The 21,709-nt window shown below is 39.0% G+C and overlaps 1 protein-coding gene across 4 annotated transcripts in view; it reads left to right on the forward strand.

Moving 5' to 3' along the window:
• The window catches only part of LOC135102706 (acyl-coenzyme A thioesterase 1-like), a 42,359-nt gene that overhangs the window by 13,093 nt on the left and 7,557 nt on the right, over nucleotides 1-21,709 (forward strand). For 2 of the 4 annotated variants that reach the window (XM_064008161.1, XM_064008159.1), the window contains exons 2-7: nucleotides 83-193; nucleotides 584-738; nucleotides 1,303-1,462; nucleotides 9,266-9,434; nucleotides 14,082-14,284; nucleotides 17,364-18,390. In XM_064008161.1, coding sequence (XP_063864231.1) covers nucleotides 173-193; nucleotides 584-738; nucleotides 1,303-1,462; nucleotides 9,266-9,434; nucleotides 14,082-14,284; nucleotides 17,364-18,002 — 1,347 coding nt within the window. In that variant the 5' untranslated portion in view covers nucleotides 83-172 and the 3' untranslated portion in view covers nucleotides 18,003-18,390. Of the gene's footprint in view, nucleotides 1-82; nucleotides 194-583; nucleotides 739-1,302; nucleotides 1,463-9,265; nucleotides 9,435-14,081; nucleotides 14,285-17,363; nucleotides 18,391-21,709 lie in introns of those variants that run through there. The other 2 variants (XM_064008162.1, XM_064008160.1) reach the window with 1 other exon arrangement.

Genomic DNA, 21,709 nt, shown 5'->3' on the forward strand with positions numbered 1-21,709 from the left:
CAGCCAACTGAGATGCATTTGAAAAATGAATTTGTCAGTGAAAAATTGAATGTTAAAATAAAAGTAAAAAAATACTTTTCAGAAGGGAATCAAGAACACTAATCCCTTAAGACCAGTCATCAGCAATCATCACAACTCTAATAAGCTCCCGGTCTCAATAAGCTGCACCAGCATGGCTACTTCTGCATTGCAAGTGAGTAAAAATGTCCTGTTGCTACTAAGGAACAAGTGAACACCTGATCCACTTGGCTGGCTTTCTTGTAATGCTAGATATAGCTGGACAAAGAGATAGTGGGCAGAATTTAGGGTGGGGCATCCCAAGTCTGCAGGCACGCTAGTCCTGAATTAGAAAAATAACAGTAAGATATAATAATGAATTACAGGGACTGAGTTGTGCATCTTGTGCAGAATTTTGTATAATTATAATGATGACAAAATCAATCCAAATAATGAAAACTAAGGGACCCAAGAGAGGTGTGCAGAGCTACTGTAAAAGTATCATGATAAGAGGACAATTCCCACAATTTATTCATGATCCTCCAAGATGCTGTCTAGACAAATTTCTTGTATTATTGTCTTGTAGCAAGTAACCAGAGTAGTAGTGGAGCCTCCATCTTGCCTTCATGATGAGAGTGTGAATATCAGTGTGGACGGCCTGACACCTGAAGATGAGGTAACGCTGGTGGCCTCAATGACAGACACCCGAGGGGTCCTCTTCATGTCTTTTGCCCATTACAAGTGAGTACTCTTACTGTAAAGGAAGCTGATCATGTGATGTTTGGTGAGGTATCTGTAGGAACTTTGTGGCAAGGAACTGTTTCTCTTCCAATGACAAACTATACTATCAACTTAGCAAGACCAACCAGCTCATTAATTTTTTTGGTATTGTGGCCTGCCTCCCACAGGACAATTATCTGGGCTATATTGTCTGTAGTTTGGACTGATAGGAACAAGCAAACCCAAAAACCCAACCAAAACTACATACATTCAAGTAGGCATCCATTCATTTGGAATAACACAACCATCTGTTATGAATACCCATGGACAGGCCACCTACAGGCAGGAACATCAGGCACTGAAGCTTGATGATTTACCTATTATCCTTGAGGGGACTATGTAAATTTCCATCATAGGTGGAAGTGGCTTGCATTTTTTTTTTTTTTTTTTTTTTTTTTTTTTTTTTTTTTTTCATAGCAATAGTTCTGTTATAGTTGTTTCAGCTCAGTGTTTTTTAGGCAGGGGTTTGTGTGTGTGTGTGTGTGTGTGTGTGTAATGGCAGTAATGCTACTCTTCCTTGAGCAGGGCAGATGGCAATGGACAGGTGGATGTGAGCACCATGGAGTCCCTTGGTGGTTCCTACAGAGGAGTGTTCACAATGGGTCTCCTCAGCAGCCTGTTGCCAGCCCTAGAGAAACACAAATTTACCCGGTTTTTCAAAAGAGATGTGGAAAATCCAAACATTGTAAGTGATAAAAGCATTTTGTATATAATAAATGATATCTTCATATCTCACCTTGTTACTCAACTATTAACACACAAAGAAATTAAGTAAACCACAATGTTTGCAGATGCCAACACCTTTTATTTGGTGATCTATTTGTGGCAGTTCTTACCACTGGATCACACTTGTGTCAAATTATTAGTGTTGGGTCAATCAACAGACACTATCTTGTATCATAAGGGTCTTTATTAAGTCCTCTCTGCCATGTTTGCCTCTTACATGAGCGTGAAAGCTACAAGTTATACATTAAAATTAATACTTAACCACACAATTATTGTTTACATATATGTGGTTCACTAATCTTTGAAGGTATTAATATAATACCTCATTATCTTACTGCCTAGGTACTAAGAAATTACGTACACACATCTTTAGGTAATGTTTCTTGTCTATACACATTATAATTCACTTCACTGTTTATATATGCATGTTTTAGACACAGTATAAAAGTATAAAACATGCTAAATACTTTTTTGGCTTCAGTGGAGAAGCTTAAACCTTAAATCTAAGAATAATCACCAGCTGTGTCTTGTTATGGCTCACATCTTGTTGTGTAATAATAATAAATACAATGAAAACACATTTAAATCCTTTGTAACAAGCATGATGCTACTTGATTCTCTTATAATAAGTAAGATTCAGTAGTTTATCTTGTATACATAAATAAAATAAGTCATTATAGAAAATAGATTCCTTTAAAGGTACACTTGCTTATATCTACTTAATGACTTTTACATGGCTCACCTAACTTGGCACAAATCATTACTTATAATATATAAATGCATTATTACAATATAATACTGATGTCAGGTCTCACAAAAATACAAATCACATTTTTATTCCTGGCACTAAACTAGAGAGACTAGACACAATATAGTAATACAAAAATAGAAAAATAGCAACTTTATTACAAGTTAAACACATGAAAAAAAATAAGGCACAATATTTGGTCCATTAGGCCAGACTTACAATCTGTTTCCTTACTACTACTATCACTGCCTATGATTTCTTGGCATTAACTCATCCACTACGAGAACATCATCCTCCTTGAGATTCCTCCTGAGTTTTGTCCACTTCTTTCTTTCCTGTTGAATTGACAGGAAGTCTGTCCTCCATCTTCTCCAAAACTCATTTGCTCAGTACTGCACATGCCTCCTTTGTTGTCAACAGTATATAACTTGAAGTACAAAATTACCAGGGGGTGGCAGGACTATGTTAGACTTGAGTGTCAGAATTTGACTAGGAGAGAGGCTCTAAAGAGTCATTGTGTCTATGTAAGTCAAAGGACAACTGTTGACTATTGCCTCTACTTCAGTCATCAAGGTTCTCAACAACTCATCATTTAATTGTTGAGCATTTTTCACAAGCAGGGCTGAGAGTGTGTTCCTTACGGTGCATATCATTCTCTCTCAGACTCCACCCATGTGCCTTGCATGTGGAGCATTCATCTTATATCTCACAAAGTCACAGTTACTATTCAGCAATTCTCCTAAGATCTTAAAGTCACCCATTTCTTCTAAGACTGCATCAAGTTCATTTTTACCACCAATGAAGTTGCTTCCCCTGTCTGAGCTCAATTCTCTCACTGGGCCTCTTCTACATACAAATCTCCTATAGGCATTGATAAAGGAATCTGTTGTCATAGAGTTAGAAGTCTCAATGTGAATAACCCTTGAGGCCTAGGCAAGTGAACAGGACACCCCAGTGTTTTAATTCTGATTTTCTATCTTTGATATAGAATGGACCAAAATGATCTGCAGCACTATATGTAAAGGGTGGTGCAGGTTCAAGTCTATCTTCTGGTAAATCTACCATTTTCTGCTCACATGTTGAACCTCTGAGTTTGTGACAGGTTATGCACTTCATCACTAACTTTGTCACAGCTGCCCGAGCTCTTATAATCCAAAGGCCAGTTTGTCTGATGGTATTTAAGGTCATGCCATGTCCAGAATGCTCACTTTCTTCATGGAAGTAGTTAATCACAAGGTTGGTTACATGACTGTGTCTGGGCAGTATGAGTGGGTGCTTGATGTCCTCATGGAGTGTGGCTCTTCTGATACGACCACCAACTCTCAGCAAATTGTTGTCATCAACAAAGGGATCTACAGACCACGAAGGACTTTTTCTTGCTTACCACAGATTTCTTGCCATCAGGCCCCTTTCTCTTTAGCACATGCATCTCCTTATGGAAGTTTTGATCTTGCACTATCCACAGAATGTGATTACATGCTTCCTGTATTTCTTGAATGTTAACAGGAGTGTAGTGCTTCTTCATATGCTTAGGTTTCAGGCATGTCTTGCTTTCTGACTTTTGTGTTATGTTTTTCTTTGGAATCCTCTTTTATCTAAGAATGACTGCAATTGCTCTTTTTGCTTTGAACCAACTTGAAAATATTCCAATCTGTCCAGGACTTTCTCTTGTTGCAAGATCTTGGTATCTGTACTGTAGACTGAGACTTTTTTCACCTCTGGGTCATGTGGAGACAACTCATTGTGTTCAGTGGATGGCAACATTGCTCCATTGATTGAGAGAAACTCTGGACCCTTCCACCACAATCTACATTCCTTCAACTCTTGAGCAGTCAATCCTCTGGAGGTATAATCAGCTGGATTGCAATCAGTTTCTATATACCTCCAGTCTATGGGAACAGTGCAGTCTGCACACAATTGGCAATAAATATGTGGAACCTCTTGCTTTCATTTGTAGTGTATCCCAGAACCACCTTGCTGTCAGTGTAAAGGTAGTGTGTGATGTCTTTATACTCTAACTCATTACACAGGAAATTGCTCACTTTCACTGACATTGTGGCTGCTGTCAATTCCAAATGTGGCACTGTAACTGGCTTGGAAGGTGTAACATGTGACTTTCCCATCACCAGAGTGGTGTTAACATTACCTTGATCATCTATCAGTCTTAAATAACTACACTGTCCATACCCAGAGAGACAAGCATCAGAAAAGTGGTGTAGCTCAACTCTCAACTCTCTTGACAGGACCAAATTCTTGTGGCTTGTAACATTGTTGTATTTTGAGTTTAACAAGACTCAAAATATCACTCCTCCACTTCTCTCAATCAGCTCATGTAGCATCAAGGATCAACCATGTCCATCACGACATAATTCTTGCAAGATGAGTTTCCCTTTAAGGAGCGTAGGTAATACAAGTCTGAGGGGGTCAAAAATGGAACTGACTGTAGACAGTATACCACGTCAAGTAAGGGGCTTGTCTTGTAGGTCTATCTTAAACTGTAGGGTGTCACTTTCAGTGCACCATTGTACTCCAAGAGTTCTTTCTATTAGTTGGTCTTGTTGCAGAATATTTATTTTATCAAAATCTTGTACTTGTTCACTGGTTGGTAGAACATTTAGAACTTCCTTGTTGTTTGCTACAAACTTGTGAAGATGGGAACCTCCTTTTTCACACAACTTGCCATTTTCAATAAGTTTTGTGCATCTTCCTTTGAGGCAGATGAGGTAATACCATCATCTACATAAAAGTTTCTCTTTATAAACTTTGCTGCTTCTTCACCATAGCTGTTCTTGTAACTGTCACCAGTGTGTTTTAATGCAAAGTTGGCACACACTGGTGATGAAGTAGCTCCGAAGAGATGTACTTTCATGCAGTATTCCACAGGAGTGTTATCTAATTGACCATTTTCCCACCAGAGGAATCTTAGAAAATTTCTATCTTCTTCATTAACACCAACTTGGTGAAACTTACCTTCTATATCACATGTGAAGGCCACCCTTTCCTTCCTAAAGTGACACAGCACAGCAATGAGATTGTTTGTTAGGTCAGGGCCTTGAAGTAAGTGTCAATCCAAGACTTCTTCATATTCAGCACTGCAGTCAAACACAATCCCTATCTTCCCAGGCTTCTTAGAGTGGTACACATCATGGTGTGGAATATACCATACTGACCCATCACAGAGAGACATTTCATTATCTAGAACCCTTTCTACATAATTCTTGGTGATCATGTTTTGCATAAAAGCTGTATAATCATCCTTGTACTTAGGGTCCTTCATCAACCTTGTCCTTAGTCTTTGGAGTCTTCTCCTAGTTGATTGCCTGTTATTTGGAAGTTTCACTGCATCTGTTTTGAAGGGAAGTGGCACCTCAGAGTGACCATCATCTTTTTGGTGTATGTTATTGTTCATAATTTTCAGCAACCTTCTGTATTCTTGTGACATTTTTCTTCAGTGGGTTGTTCACAGAATTCTAATTCAGACAATTTGTTTACCTCAATGGGACTTACTTCCTTTACATGAGTCTTTAGTATGAAGTGGCATTTTCTTTCTTCTGTGAATAGTGACTGACAGGTCTTGTTAGTGTCTTCGTAACCTGGACTCATGATTCCCACTACATCCCATCCCAGGGTAGTGTGTATTGCATAAGGGTCATTTCCCTTTCCTGGTACACATTCTAAGGGTTTAATGGCCAGAGCACAGTTGAGTCCAATCCACAGTCCAACTACATCCGGGAAATAAGGTGGTAATAAATTTGCAACTTCTTATAGGTGGTTCCACTTCTGAACCAAGTCCTTTTTGGGAATTTGACTGTGTTTTGCTGGAATAGTATCTCTGGTGTAGGTTTTTGGCAACTTTATGTCTATGCTGGGTGCTGCAATTCCTTTTATCACTAACCCAATTATTCTCTTACAATAAGTGTACTTGCACTTCCTCTCCTTGGGAGTCTAACTTGCCCAGCACATAGTCAGATATGAAGCAAACATATGACTGGTCATCAAGAAGTGCATATACATTGAAGTTCTCGGTTAGATTATCTTCATGGTGTAGTAGCACCATTATAATCAATGAATGAGAACATCCATTGTCTTGTGTACTTGTATTGTAGACTTGAGTGGGATGTGTGACCTTTGATTCCTGTCCAGTGTTCTTCGTGTCCTTTGTCAGTTTCAAGTCATCATGAAGTAACATTGGGTGTGTACATTCACATGTTGCACATATCATTCTGTATCTACAGTTACAACTTCTGTGTCCCCATTTGAGGCATGCCCAACAATATCCACTTTTTTATTACAAACTCTCATCTGTCTGAAAGTGACATTGCTTTAAATGCATTGCAAACTTCCAGTCTGTGTTGTCTTTCACAGAGAGGACACTTAGAACTTTCATGAGGTTTCTTCTTGGTGTCACAGTTCTCAGCTTGTGTAGTGTCTACTGAGTTAACTTGTGAGGCACAACTGACTGGTTCTGGAACTGCCTTGCTGTTTTGTGATCTAAAATTGACTGGTTCTGTGGCTACCTTGCTGACTTGTGAGGCAAAACTGCGAGCTTTATTTCGTACTGGTTTCATATCTTTTATCTTTGAGTCACCAAGTTGTGCACTGAGAGGATTGCAAGCAATATGAGTCACCAAGTCATGCACTGAGAGGATTGCTAGCAATATGAGCTTGTTTACTTATGAACTGAAATAGTTTTGAGAAGGGAGGAGACTCATCCCTGATCTGTTTGTTATCCTCATTTTAAAGCCATTTATCAGTATATGTTATCCCTTTTTCTTGAATGTGTTTTGGCAGTTTGTTTATTATTTTCTGATGTTTATCGGCATCATCCAACACTTTCAACTTACTAAGTGTTGATATTGCTGTCTCACATTGTAATAAAAAATCAGAAAAGTCATGTAATGCCTTGTCATCACCAGTTTTCACAGTTGGCCATTTTTCAATTCTTTCACGGTATGAATTAGCACGTGTGAGTTTGTTTCTTTGCCTTAACGTAAGCTTCTACAGTGTTCAGTGATAACAAACTCTTTATACACATTTGGCTTCCCCAGATGTGTACTTCCCAAGATAATATAATCTGTCAGTAGCCTTGGGGTACTTGCACTCAACTTGAGTTACTATGGAGCTGATCCTCTCTGGGTACTCAAACATATTCCCTTTAAATATGTCTCATTCCTTCAAAGGTAATTTGTCTTTTCTGTTTGCCAAAATGTCAGCCAATGAAGATATAACAGATGTTAGATCATTGGTTCCAGTGCTGGGTTGCATAGATGGTAGTTGTTGTTGAGGAAGAGGAGGAGGAGGAGGAGGAGGCACAATCATGGGTGTTGGTACATTGGTTGCTGCTGCAGGATTTAGTACTGACTGTATTGGGTTGTTGGCTGCACCATATTGCATGTATGGTGTTGATGCAGCTCTGAAGTCACTTTGTCTCACCCATGCAAGGCCTGTAACTTGAAGTTCAGAAGGTGGTGCCATGTTTCTGGGTACAGTCTGATCTTCCCCCTTTGGTTCTAGAATAGTCTCTACTGCTTCAAGCTTTGCTACGCTAACTTCCACTTCTGTTTTTTTAAGGCTAGTTCTTTCTTTCTCTTTTCCATTCTTAATTTATCTATTTCTGCTTGGGTGCTTAGCATCTTAGCTTCAATTTCTAATTCATGTAGGGCTGAGTGTGCTGCACTATGGGCAAAAAGTTCTGCTCTCTTCTGCTGTTCCTCCAGATGTATGTGTTCTGCCCTTTGATGTACTGAAAGGGAACTAACTTTTGATCTATTTGAAGCATGACTGTATTGTGAAACATTATCATCAGCATGCACATTTCCATGCTGGAATTCAGTACTCTTAGTTGGAAAATATTTCTCTATTTCCTCCTTAAATTCTGTTAGTCTTGCTTCCTCTCACTTCTACCTGGGTTGATGACACTGTCTTTTTTATCACTTCCACTGTCTGCCTTGGTGTTGGTATTATACTGAACTTTATACACACAAAAAATACAGTACCTAATAACACTCTCCTTAACTTTAACCTTCTCCTTGTTTGTCTTCTTGCTTGAGACCACACACTTGAATGCAGGATCAGGTGAAGAGTAGTGTAGATAGTTGACTTGATCACCACAGGTAGACACGGTGTTGTGGTCCAACTTGAATTTTCACTTCTCCCACTTGAGACTTTTCCCATTTGAAGTGAAAAAGCTTTCACTGTGGTAGTCCTTACTGCAGGATCACATTTGTGTCAAATTATTGGTGTTGGGTCAATCAACTGGCACTATCCTGTATCATAAGGGTCTTTATTAAGTCCTCTCTGCCATGTTTGCCTCTTACATGAGCGTGAAAGCTACAAGTTATACATTAAAATTAATACTTAACCACACAATTACTGTTTACATATATGTGGTTCACTAATCTTTGAAGGTATTAATATAATACCTCATTATCTTACTGCCTAGGTACTAAGAAATTACATACACACATCTTTAGGTAATGTTTCTTGTCTATACACACTATAATTCACTTCACTGTTTATATATGCATATTCTAGACACAGTATAGAAGTATAAAACATGCTAAATACCTTTTTGGCTTCAATGGAGAAGCTTAAACCTTAAATCTAAGAATCTTGCATCTTGTTATGGTTCACATCTTGCTGTGTAATAAGTACAATGAAAACTACATGCTTACATTCAAATCCTTTGTAACAAGCATGATGCTACTTCATCCTCTTACAGTAGGATTCAGTAGTTTATCCTGTATACATAAATAAAATGTCATTATAAAAAATAGATTCCTTTAAAGGTACACTTGCTTAATGACTTATACACTATTGGATCCATGCCAGAGTACTCATGATTTTTACAGCATGATATAATTTCAAACTAAAAGAATCTCTCTCTCTCTCTCTCTCTCTCTCTCTCTCTCTCTCTCTCTCTCTCTCTCTCTCTCTCTCTCTCTCTCTCTCTCTCTCTCTCTCTCTCTCTCTCTCTCTCTCTCTCTCTCTCTCTCTCTCTCTCTCTCTCTCCAGGTGACAGTGTCAGTGTTCCAGGGCCATTTAAGCAATGAGGAATTAGTGGCTGAGGACAGAAGTGAACCACTGTCCACAGCCACCCACCTCAGACACTACATGGCTCCAGGAGTTCAAAGAATCCCTGTTCGCTATGGAAAAGTGCGTGGATGTCTCTTTCTGCCACCAGGTAATGACTTGTTTGTCAAGATCATTTGCCTTTCTATTCTGATGTCTCTCCAAGAGATTCCTTGTGGGGATGATACCAGAAGTCTTCTCTTATGCCAATCCATTCACTTCATTCTTGCACGCTTCAGATCTCTCATTCATCCTTTATGTTCTATGATTAGTGAACCCTCACCAAGATTAAATTATTGGGGAAAAGTGGGACTTACTTATTTGAAAAATCAAGCTTATAAAAGGCCACCATCTCTATGTAAATGAGAAAAGCACCTTTGCATAACCACTTTCCTCTTTTGTCTTTACCAATCCCCCTCTTGTACTCTCCATCTCCATCAACCATTCTACAGTCCCTCTCACTCTTTCTCATCTAGCTCACATAGTTTTGGTTTGTCCATCTGTATTTCCTTAATCAAGTTCCTTCCCTTCTGAGTTACCACAATCATTTTCTTCCCTTACCTTCTTTTTAACACAGGGCTGACACATGGGAATGGGAGAGATATAGAGGTGTCTTGCTCAGAAATACATAGTACATTCTAGTACTTTTCATTGGGAAACAGAGCAGATGATAGGAAAAATTATATATGTAGGACCAGGTTATTGTAATGCCATTCATTTATGTGGCATTTCAGAAAGGTGGAAAGATTTGTGGGGGAGGAGCATTTGTCCTGCATTGGAATCATAGAAGTAATGTCTATAGCTGATGGGAGACTTCTTGTGACTGCTCTCACTGGCAGCTCACAGTTGAACCTTCAATAACACATGCCACCACTCAACCTCACCTCAGGATAGCTAGAGGCTGGTGGGAAGCTCTGCAGGGACACCAAACATTAGTTAATCTTGATCAACCTTCCATGCCTTATTGACTCCCTTTAACCTATCAGATATTTATCAACCTTAGCTTGACCTTTCATCCATTTACCAGTCACTTAGATAGCCCATTGATTCTTGGGGAGTAAGTAGTAGACACTTGAGACTCCTGATGTAGATAGAAGTTGTTCAGCAAAATTACATTTCTATACTATCTTCTCAATGAAAGAGTGGATCAGTGCCACCACTCCTGCATCTTTACTGCCTTCTGTTTTCTAAGTTCTTATAACTAAACCTTTCAAGAAATCCAGTATGCTTTGTGAATTAAATTATGTTTAAATGAGAATCTTAATCCTTTCCCTCTTAATATTTAAATGGAGCAGTGTGTAACAGCAATTCTTTGTTTTATTAGATTTATTATGGAGCCCTTTGAGTGATTTCTTTATGAAAGAAAACTGATTACTCTCACAGAAATATAGTATATCTTAAACAGAGTTTATCCTTCACTTTCTGTGCTTTGGCCTTTTTTTTTTTTTTTATAGAAGGGACACCAGCCAAGGGCAACAAATATCTGATAAAAAAAAAAAAAAAAAAGCCCACTGAGATGCCAGTCCCAGAATATGGTCCAAAGTGGTAGTCAAAAGTTAAGGATAAGTGTCTTGAAACCTCCCTCTAGAAGGAGTTCAAGTCATAGGAAGGTGAAAATACAAAAGCAGGCAGGGAGTTCCAGAGTTTACCAGAGAGAGGGATGAATGATTGGGAATATTGGTTAACTCTTGCATTAGAGAGGTGAGAGAAAGAAGAAAGTCTTGTGCAGTGAGGCAACAGTAGGGGAGACATACAGTTACCAAGATCAGAAGAGCAGTTAGCATGAAAATAGCGGTAGAAGATAGCTAGAGATGCAACATTGCGGCAATGAGAAAGAGGCTGAAGACAGCTAGAGGAGAGGAGTTGATGTGGCAAAATTTTTGATTCCACCCTGTCTAGAAGATCAGTATGAGTGGAATACCCCCAGGCATGTGAAGCATACTCCATACATGGACAGATAAGGCCCTTGTACAGAATTAGCAGCTGGGGGGTGTGAGAAAAACTGGCAGAGACATCTCAGAACACCTAACTTCATAGAAGCTGTTTTAGCTAGAGATAAGATGTGAAGTTTCCAGTTTAGATTACAAGAAAAGGACAGACCAAGAATGTTCAGTGTAGAAGAGGGGGACATTTGGGGATAGATGTCTGGAAGGTTGTGTTGAGTTGATAGATGGAGGAATTGAGTTTTTGAGGCATTGAACAAGACTAAATTTGCTCTGCCATAATCAGAAATTTTAGAGAGATCAGAAGTCAGGCATTCTGTGGCTTCCCTGCATGAACTGTTTACTTCATGAAGGATTGGACATCTGCAAAAAGACTTGGAAAAGTGCAGGGTGGTATCATCATTGTAGGAGTGGATAGGACAAGTTTGGTTTAGAAGATTATTGATGAATAATAGCAAGGGAGTGTGTGACAGGACAGAACCCTGAGGAACACCACTGTTAATAGATTTAGGAGAACTATGACCATCTACCACAGCAGCAATAGAATGGTCAGAATGGAAACTTGAGATGAAGTTACAGAGAGAAGGATAGAAGCTGTAGGAGGGTAGTTTGGAAATCAAAGCTTTGGGCCAGACTCTATCAAAAGCTTTTGATATGTCTAAGGCAACAGCAAAAGTTTCACCAAAAACTCTAAAAGGAAAGGAAAGCCAGATCACCAGTAGAGTGGCCTTGACGGAACCCATACTGGCAATCAGATAGAAGTTTGTGAAGTCATATATGTTTAAGAATCTTCCTGTTGAGGATAGATTAAAAAACTTTAGATAGGCAGGAAATTAAAGCAATAGGACGGTAGTTTGAGGGATTACAACAGTCACCCTTTTAAGAAGAGGCTGAATGTAGACAAACTTCCAGCAAGAAGGAAAGGTAGATGTTGACAGATAGAATTGAAAGAGTTTGACTAGGCAAGTTGCAAGCACAGAGGCACAGTTTTGGAGAACAATAGGAGGGACCCCGTCAGGTCTATAACTGTTCTGAGGGTTTAAGCCAGTGAGGGCATGGAAAACATCATTGCGAAGAATTTTTAATAGCATGAATTAGTCAGAGGGTGGAGGAGAGGCAGGAACAAGCCCTGAATCGTCCAAGGTAGAATTTTTAACAAAGGTTTGAGCGAAGATTTCAGCTTTAGAGATAGATGTGATAGCAGTGGTGCCATCTGGCTGAAATAAAGGAGGGAAAGAAGAAGCAAAGTTATTGGAGATGTTTTTGGATACATGCCAGAAGTCACAAGGGGAGTTAGATCTTGAAAGATTTTGACACTTTCTATTAATGAAGGAGTTTTTGGCTTGTTGGAGAACAGACTTGCCATGGTTCCAGGCAGAAATATAAAGTGCATGAGATTCTGGTAATGGGAGGTTTAAGTACCTTTTGTGGGCCACCTCTCTATCACGTATAGCACTAGAACAAGCTGTGTTAAACCAAGGTTTAGAAGGTTTAGGTCGAGAAAAAGAGTGAGGAATGTACGCCTCCATACCAGACCCTATCACCTCTGTTATGCGCTCAGCACACAGAGACAGGTCTCTGTCACGGAAGCAGTTGTCATTACAAGTTAAATCAGTAAAATACCTCCTCAGTCCCCCCAATTACCAGAGGCAAAAAGCCAGAGGCACCTCTGCTTAGGGGGATCCTGAGGAGAGATTGGAGCAATAGGACAAGATACAGATATGAGATTGTGATCAGAGGAGCCCAATGGAGAAGAGACAGTAACAAGATAAGCAGAAGGATTAGAGGTTAGGAAAAGATCAAGAATGTTGAGTGTATCTCCAAGATGGTTAGGAATACGAGTAGGTTGTTGCACCAATTGCTCTAGGTCATGGAGGATAGCAAAGTTGAAGGCTAGTTCACCAGGATGATCAGTAAAGGGAGAGAAAAGCTAAAGGTGGTGGTGAACATTGAAGTCTCCAAGAATGGAGATCTCTGCAAAAGGGAAGAGTCAGAATTTGCTCCACTTTGGAAGTAAGTAGTCAAAGAATTTCTTATAGTCAGAGGAGTTAGGAGAGAGGTATACAGCACAGATAAATTTAGTATGAAAGTGACTCTGTAGTCATAGCCAGATGGTGGAAAACTTGGAAGATTCAAGAGCATGGGCATGAGAGCAGGTTAAGTCGTTGCGCACATAAACGCAACATCCAGCTTTGGATTGAAAATGAGGATAGAGAAAGTAGGAGAACAGAAAAGGGACTACCGTCAGTTGCCTCATACACCTGTGTTTCAGTGAAGAAAAGAAGATGAGGTTTATTAGAGGAGAGATGGTGTTCTACAGACTGAAAATTAGATCCAAGACCGTGAATGTTTCAGAAGTTAATGAAGAAAAATTGAGGGGGGTGTCAAGACACTTAGGGTTAATACCAGAAGAGCAGTCCAGCCTGGGGATATCTGTGGTCCCCTCCCCAGATGGGGACTCCGAGACTGGTGTAGGAGTCGCCACGATAACTTTGAATTTCGAGTGAAGAGTGTGTATGTAATTAGGTGCTTGTAGTTTTGTGTGAAGGAAGAGAGTTGTCTTTAGAGGGCAGGCTGTGACTGCCCCCTTGTGTTGTGAGACAAAAAGGGAAATGTTCACCAAGGTTTAATAAGTTTAATAAGCTGGGTTTAATAAGTTAACAGCAGCCCCTGATCCAATGCTTTAGACCTCAATGGGAGTTGTTTTGACACATGCCTACTGCCTCCTCCTTGTATTGTTATATGAATGCATGTGTTGACCAGGCTGTTCTGAGCTGTTATCAGCTGTAATCCTATGATGAATTGCTATCTTCTAGGTGATGGGCCATTCCCTGGCGTGGTGGATATGTTTGGCAGTGCTGGGGGCTTGCTGGAGTACCGATCAGCTCAGTTGGCTTCACGTGGCATTGCTTCCCTTGCTTTGGCCTTCTTTGCCTATGATGACTTGCCTAAATCTCTTGAAGAGTTTAATATGGCATACTTTGAAGAAGCAGTGGAGTTTCTTCTAAAACATGAAAAGGTAATTACCTTAGAATACTGTCTATTATTTTCTTCTCAACCACAGGTTCAGCAACTGAAATTTGTACAACCACCCTGTTCATCAAATTTGGGATCAAGTTCATGTATCCACAAATTTCAGAGGATTATTGATAAAGACCATTTTATTTTGGTCTGAAAAGCCTTACTAACTCCATACCTACCCTCATCCTGTGGCCTTGCTGTTTTATGCTTTATACTTATTCTCATCCCTATTCCTTCCACCTTACTAATGTGAGAGTTAACCAGCATCTTCACTCTTTCATCCATTTTACTGGTGCACTCTGGAATTCTCTTTCTGTTTCAGTTCTTCTTTCTCCTGAGACTGGAAGTGTGTCAGAAAAGGAGTACTAACTTACCTCAGGAACTAAATTGAGCAACTTTTTTATATACTTTGATTTTTGGGATCAGCAGGTTGAGTGAACTTTTCTTTTTCCTTGGCCATTTTCCTTGACATATAAAAAATAAATAGAATGAATAGATAAATACAGGGAGGTCCCATTATACAAGCATCCATTATATGAGAACCCAATGATACAAGATGTGTAAATTAGGGACTATTTTCCTTATATGAATGCAAAAATCTGATGGTACGAGCTTCTGTCCAAGGCAAATAAAATTACAAAGTTTAAAATGTGCACCTTACTGCACCCTCCCACTAGCACATCTAGGCTGTATGGTGATGTACAGTGATTCAGATGTGCAGAGATGAGTTTTTGAGCACTGGAAGAGAACTGCACATCCCTCCCCTCTCCCCTATCTACCATGCATTCTCCTGCTGGTCCTTTTAAACTGAATTCAGTGTCTCTCAGACACCCCCACTCTTACTGCCTAACTGCTCATTATGATACTGGTACTCTGTCATCATTTTGCTTGCAAACATATCAACAATATAGTACAAGTACAGTACTTTATGTGACTGATCGGTGTTTGAATGTGTTCCATTGTTACTATTGGTGTTTTTCATTCACTGTTTTTGGTGTGGTGTGTGTGTGACTGACCATGTGGGGTAGAGATTGTGTCTTATTTTGTCACTCATGCTAACTGTGCCTCCCAAGCAGCCATTGAGTTCCAGTGTGAGTCCTGGCAGTAAGGTTAAACAAGCTAGAGTACCAGTAACACTCACAAAGAAGGTAGAAATTATTAAGAGGCACAAGGCTTGAGCAAGTTACCCTGCCTGGCGTATGAACTTCACATTGTTGAGTGTTACGCACATTTTATGTGTTTAATCAATATGAAATATTCTTTTGTATATTGTTTTTTCTTTCAGGTTACATTATCAGCAGTTTTGTAATATAAACATAGTTGGTGTTTTGGTATTGTACATTTTAACTTGAAAATTCACCTTTGACAAGGGTTACAGAACCTAACCCCTTTTTGCCATTAGTTATGTGTTTCATTATACAAAAATTCACTATAAGAGCAATTCAGATGGAACCTAACTGCTCATATCATTGGGACTTCCCTGCAGATAAATAAAAGAAACCACTGCAGAATTCAGTGCTACCTTGCTGTTCACCAGCACACTACACTGAGCACTTGAACCTCAACATGTATTGTGCAGGTTTCTAGTTTGTGCTGCACAGTGCATGATATGTCTAGGGAGGTTTTCAGATATTTGTCCAGGAAAAAGCACCTTTTGTATTTTGAAAAATATGATATTGTACAGCTGCCTTCAAAAACTTCTAAATTATTTTATTTATTTATTTATTTTTATTATTTTATTTATTTAATTATTATTATTATTTATTTTTTTTTTTTCTTTTTTAATGTAGGAGTGACACCAGCCAAGGGCAACAAAAATCCAATAAAAAAAAAGCCCACTGAGATGGTCCCTGAACAGGGTACAAAGCAGTAGTCAAAAATTGAAGGATAATTGTCTTGAAACCTCCTGCTTGAAGGAATTCAATTCATAGGAAGGTGGAAATACAGAAGCAGGCAGGGAGTTCCAGAGTTTACCAAAGAAAGGGATGAATGATTGAGAATACTGGTTAACTCTTGCATTAGAGAGGGGGACAGAATAGGGGTGAGAGAAAGTAGAAAGTCTTGTGCAGCAAGGCAAGCAAGGAGGAGGGGATGCATGCAGTTAGCAAGATCTGAAGAGCAGTTAGTATGAAAATAGCAGTAGAAGATAGCTAGAGATGCAACATTGCAGCAATAAGAGAGAGGCTGAAGACGGTCAGAGGAGAGGAGTTAATGAGACAAAAAAGCTTTTGATTTCACCCTGTCTAGAAGAGTAGTATGAGTGGAACTACCCCAGACATATGAAGCATACTCTGTACATGGACAGATAAGGCCCTCATAAAGTTAGCAGCTTGTGGGGGGGGGGGACATTTCAGAATGCTTAACTTCATAGAAACTGTTTTAAGCTAGAGATGAGATGTGAAGTTTCCAGTTTAGATTACAAGAAAAGGACAAACCGAGGATGTTCAGTGTAGAAGAGGGGGACAGTTGAGTGTTACTGAAGAAGAGGGGATAGATGTCAGGAAGGTTGTGTCAAGTTGATAGATGGAGGAATTGAGTTTTTGAGGTATTGAACAAGACCAAGTTTGCTCTGCCCCAATCAGAAATTTTAGAGAGATCAGAAGTCGGACATTCTGTGGCTTCCTTGCATGAACTCTTTACTTCCTGAAGGGTTGGATGTCTATGAAAAGACATGGAAAAGTGCAGGGTGGTATCATCAGTATAGGAGTGGATAGGACAAAAAGTTTGGTTTTGAAGGTCATTTATGAATAGTAGGAAGTAGAGTGGCCTTGATGGAACCCATACTGGTGATCAGATAGAAGGTTGTGAAGTGATAGATGTTTAATGACCTTCAGTGATGGTGAAGCTGTTGCCTTCATGTAGGAAAATGAATGAAGCTTACAGGACAGTGACAACACTTTGTGTAGCTGGCTGTACAACATGGTAAAATACAAGGTATCTTGTGATCTCTTTCAACCATTGTACCACTTGTACTGAACTGTGTATTTCCAGTGCTTTAAGTGATCACTTAATGAAGTGGAGAAAGCAAAAGCAAGCAATAAGTGATGAGTATTATATTTATTGACTTTCTCTTGCAGGTGATAAGCCAAGGTGTAGGAGTAATTGGAACAAGCAAGGGCGGGGAGATAGCTCTGGAAATGGCAGCATTTATTCCATCAGTTATTGCATGTGTTGCTATCAATGCTTCTCATGTTCACTTCCTGGTTGGGATGCGAGTGGGAGAGCACCTGTACCCTGGAATGCCTCTCAACAACATACATAATGTTCACATTAAGGATGATGGTAGTGTGCAGTTGCGAGGTATTGGTCGTATTAAAGACAAGGAACTTGAAAAATTTCTCATTCCAGTAGAAAGAAGTAATGCAGCTTTTCTTTTTATAGCTAGTAATGATGATCGAAACATAAATTCAGAATATTTTGTACAGAAGTTCTGTCAGAGATTATCTAAACATTCATACCCAAAATCTTACGAAGTTTCATCTCACCCTGGCAGTGGCCATCTGTTGGAGCCTCCATATTCCCCACACTGCTATGCTTCCTTTCAGCACAGTTCCATGATAGCCATGGTCTGGGGAGGCACAGTCAAGCACCATACAGGTGGACAAATTAATGCCTGGAACAAGACTATAGAATTTTTCAAACACCATATTGTGCAAACAGGCAACCTTGAAGATGGTGGAAAAAACTCCACTGTTCATCTTCGAAGCAATTTATAAAAGTACTAAACCTTAACTACCCAAATTCCCTTTTATTTGTTAAGAGTTTTCATACAGTTTACAGTGAGTTTTCTTAAAAAGGACACTTCATAATGGAGAAATAAATTGCTGACAAATTAGTTTAATTGGGCTTGAGAAAGAATAGCCTTGAGGACATTACCATAAATCAGGTTCAAATAAAATGTCCAATATTGTGGGTATAATTACATAAAGTTCTTGAATTGAGTATAAATTTATACCAAAACCTTTATAATTATTACCACAAATAACAAATATTCCAACAGAGAAATTTTAGTTTTATCAGTATGTCTAATTCTTGCAACTCCATTGTAGATGAGAGTCTCTGTAATGAAAGAAATTGACAAAAAATAGATCTCTCAAATTGCAACATGCAGCTGTTTACAATACCATGTCTAACATGTGAAATGTAAGCTTGTGATTATAGGTGTACCTGTATGTATGTATATATTGAATGTGTATATTTCAGAGTGCCCATATTTAATATATATATATATATATATATATATATATATATATATATATATATATATATATATATATATATATATATATATATATATATACAGGGTGGGGCAGAGCAACTTCCTTATTTAGAAATTTAATTAAAATAAAAGTAATGCAGATATATATTTAATTCTTTGAACAGCATCAGGTACAACATCTAAATTTTATGTTTTCTGAGTTTTAAAAATGATGTCAGGCAGATGGCATCCATTATTCTCAATACAATGCGTTAATCAAACTCGGAAGTTTCGTACAACTCTTTCCAGCATATCGACAGGTATGTTGGCAACAGCTTGATGAGTGTTGTTCTTCAGGTGAGCCAGGGTCCTAAGATGATTGTTGTAAACAGTTGATTTTAGATAGCCCCAGAAAAAATAGTCACAGGATGCTAAATCAGGCAACCGTGCTGGCCACTGCAGATCGCCCCTCAAGGAGATGAGGTGTCCTGGGAAGTGTTGCCGCAAAACAGTCATTGACACACACGGTGTGTGTGCCGTGGCACCGTCCTACTGGAACCATATATCTCCCACATCCATCTGGTTGAGTGTTGGCAGGAAAAACTCCTGAATCATGTGGACATAACGGTCAGAAGTCACCAAAACTGCTCGTTCATCTTCTTAAAAAAAAACACGGACCAATTATTCCAACTCACGATAGTGCACACCAAACAGTTACACATTATGAATGTAGGGGACACTGATGAAGTTGTCTGGGGTTATCAGGGCTCCAGTAGTGCATGTTCTGCTTATTTGCAGATCCCGAAAGATTTAAGTGAGCCTCATCACTGAAGAAAACAAGTGTGTTGTGAGGCATGCCAAGAAGCACCTCACATGCAATTTCTCGAGCAACAAAATCATGTGGATTAAGTTCCTGCGCCACAGCCAACTTGTAGGGATGAAGTTTTAGTTCTTCATGAAGGATTTACCTCACAGAATGAGCAGACAACCCAATAGCAGCTGCATGTTTGCGGGCAGAGTGCTGAGGGGATTGCAAAACAGATTGCCTTACTGCATCAAGGTTTGGGGTGACCTTGCTGTTCATGGAAGCCCTTTTTTTTTTTTTTTTTTTTTTTTTTTTTTTTTTTTTTTTTTTTCTCTCTCTCTCTCTCTCTCTCTCTCTCTCTCTCTCTCTCTCTCTCTCTCTCTCTCTCTCTCTCTCTCTCTCTCTCTCTCTCTCTCTCTCTCTCTCTCTCTCTCTCTCTCCACATCACCAGTTTCCTTGAAGTTGTTTACCCATGAAACAATTGACTGCCGGCCAGGAACATGATTACAGAGCGCAATATTGAAATGTGTACAGAATACACGTTGTGTGGCAATGATTGAGCGACCGGTAGAAAAGTATGCCTCGACAGCGAACGTGCGCTCCACCTTCATTCACTCCATGATGCCAATTGAACAAAGCGATGCAAAGCTACAGTACAACTTTACGCCCCACCCTCTCGAATGTGCCTACCCCCACCCTCCACGGAGCAACTATCCTTCAGGGAGCCAAATTCAAATAAGCAAGTTGCTCTGCCCTACCATATATATATATATATATATATATATATATATATATATATATATATATATATATATATATATATATATGCATTGGAACCTTGGTTACCGAACCTCTCCCTTTTCGAACAACTCAGTTTTCGAAGAAAATTTTACTCATGATTGCTTCAGTTGCTGTACAATAATTTGGCTTTCAAAAAAAGTTACTTGATTTCAAATACTACAAGACATAGCAAAATCTGCCATTTATTACTAATTTAGTTTTTATAAAAATTTGCTTCCTTTTTATATATTTGGAGGAGAGATACAGAGGGTAAGACAATAACTCAATCTTTCAAATGAATTAAATGTGATCCCATGTAAGAAGTTCAAGAACCTCAATGTAAACAAACAAGTTTCAGCGCTCAGGAGTAATCCCAAGCCTCCTGTGGCCCTCTCTATGACCCACAACACCATCACTACTGCACAACTGCATTTTCCCTGTAACTTTTCCAGCAGCAAGATGTTTAAGTGTTATGATCACCTTAATTTTTTGCTTCTCGCTGTGTCACTCTGTATGGCTTCCCTCACTAGATCAGTGACAAAGAGAATGCTTGCAGTCTTTTGATGAGTTCTGTGTCACTAAGTTTATTCATATTCAGTACATCCTTTCTGGATAAAAAAAAAAAAATCTAAGCTGGAGATGTTGTGGAGTGGCCATCTTAGCAGTGGGAGTGTTGGACATGGTGGACGGGTGTCTGGGAGCAGATTAATCTATTTTACATTGATTCCTATAGGGAAAATAGTTTCAGTTTTCACACATTTCAGATTTTAAATGGCATTCAGGAGTGAATTAAGTTAAAAAACTGAGATTCCACTATCTACAAACTTAATTTATTCCTGAATGCTGTTCGAAATCCAAAATGTATACAGTGGAACCTCAGTTTTCAAACTGAATTAATTCCTGAATGCTGTTTGAAATCCAAAATGTGGGAAAACCAAAACAATTTTCCCCGTAGGAATCAATGTAAAATAGATTAATCCATTCTCAAACACCCGTCCACCATGTCTTAGCAGGTAATGACCTACACTCCCACTGTTAAGATAGCCATTCCACAGCTTGGAAATTTTTTCTATCCAGAAAGGATGTATTTAGTGAACTTAGTGACACAGCTCATCAAAAGATATTACTTGGACCATGCAGGCATTCTCTTTCTCACTAATCAAGTGAATTACAGAGTTACACAGAGAGGAGCAAACCACTCACTGCCATAATGAAAGTGATCATAACACTTAGACATCTTGCTGCTGGGAAAAGCTACTGGGAAAATGTAATTATGCAGTAATGATGGTGTTGTGGGTCATGGAGAAAACCACAGAAGGCTCGGGATTACTCCTGAGCACTGAATCTTGTTTGTTTACATCAAGAAACTTCTTCAAAGGGATCACATTTAACTTATTTCAGAGATTGAAATAGTCTTACCCTCTGTATCTCTCCTCCAAATATATAAAAACGAAGGAAATATTTATAGAAACTATAAATTAGTAATAAGTGGCAGATTTTTGCCACATCTTGTAGTATTTGAAATCAAGCAACTGTTCGAAAACTGAATTATGGTGCAGCAACTGAAGCAATTACAAGTTATTTTTTTGTTTGAAAACCAAGTTGTTCAGAAAGAGAGACGTTCGGTAACCAGGGTTCCA

The sequence above is a fragment of the Scylla paramamosain genome, chromosome 8, assembly GCF_035594125.1.
Source record: "Scylla paramamosain isolate STU-SP2022 chromosome 8, ASM3559412v1, whole genome shotgun sequence".
Taxonomy (NCBI): Eukaryota; Metazoa; Arthropoda; class Malacostraca; order Decapoda; family Portunidae; genus Scylla; species Scylla paramamosain.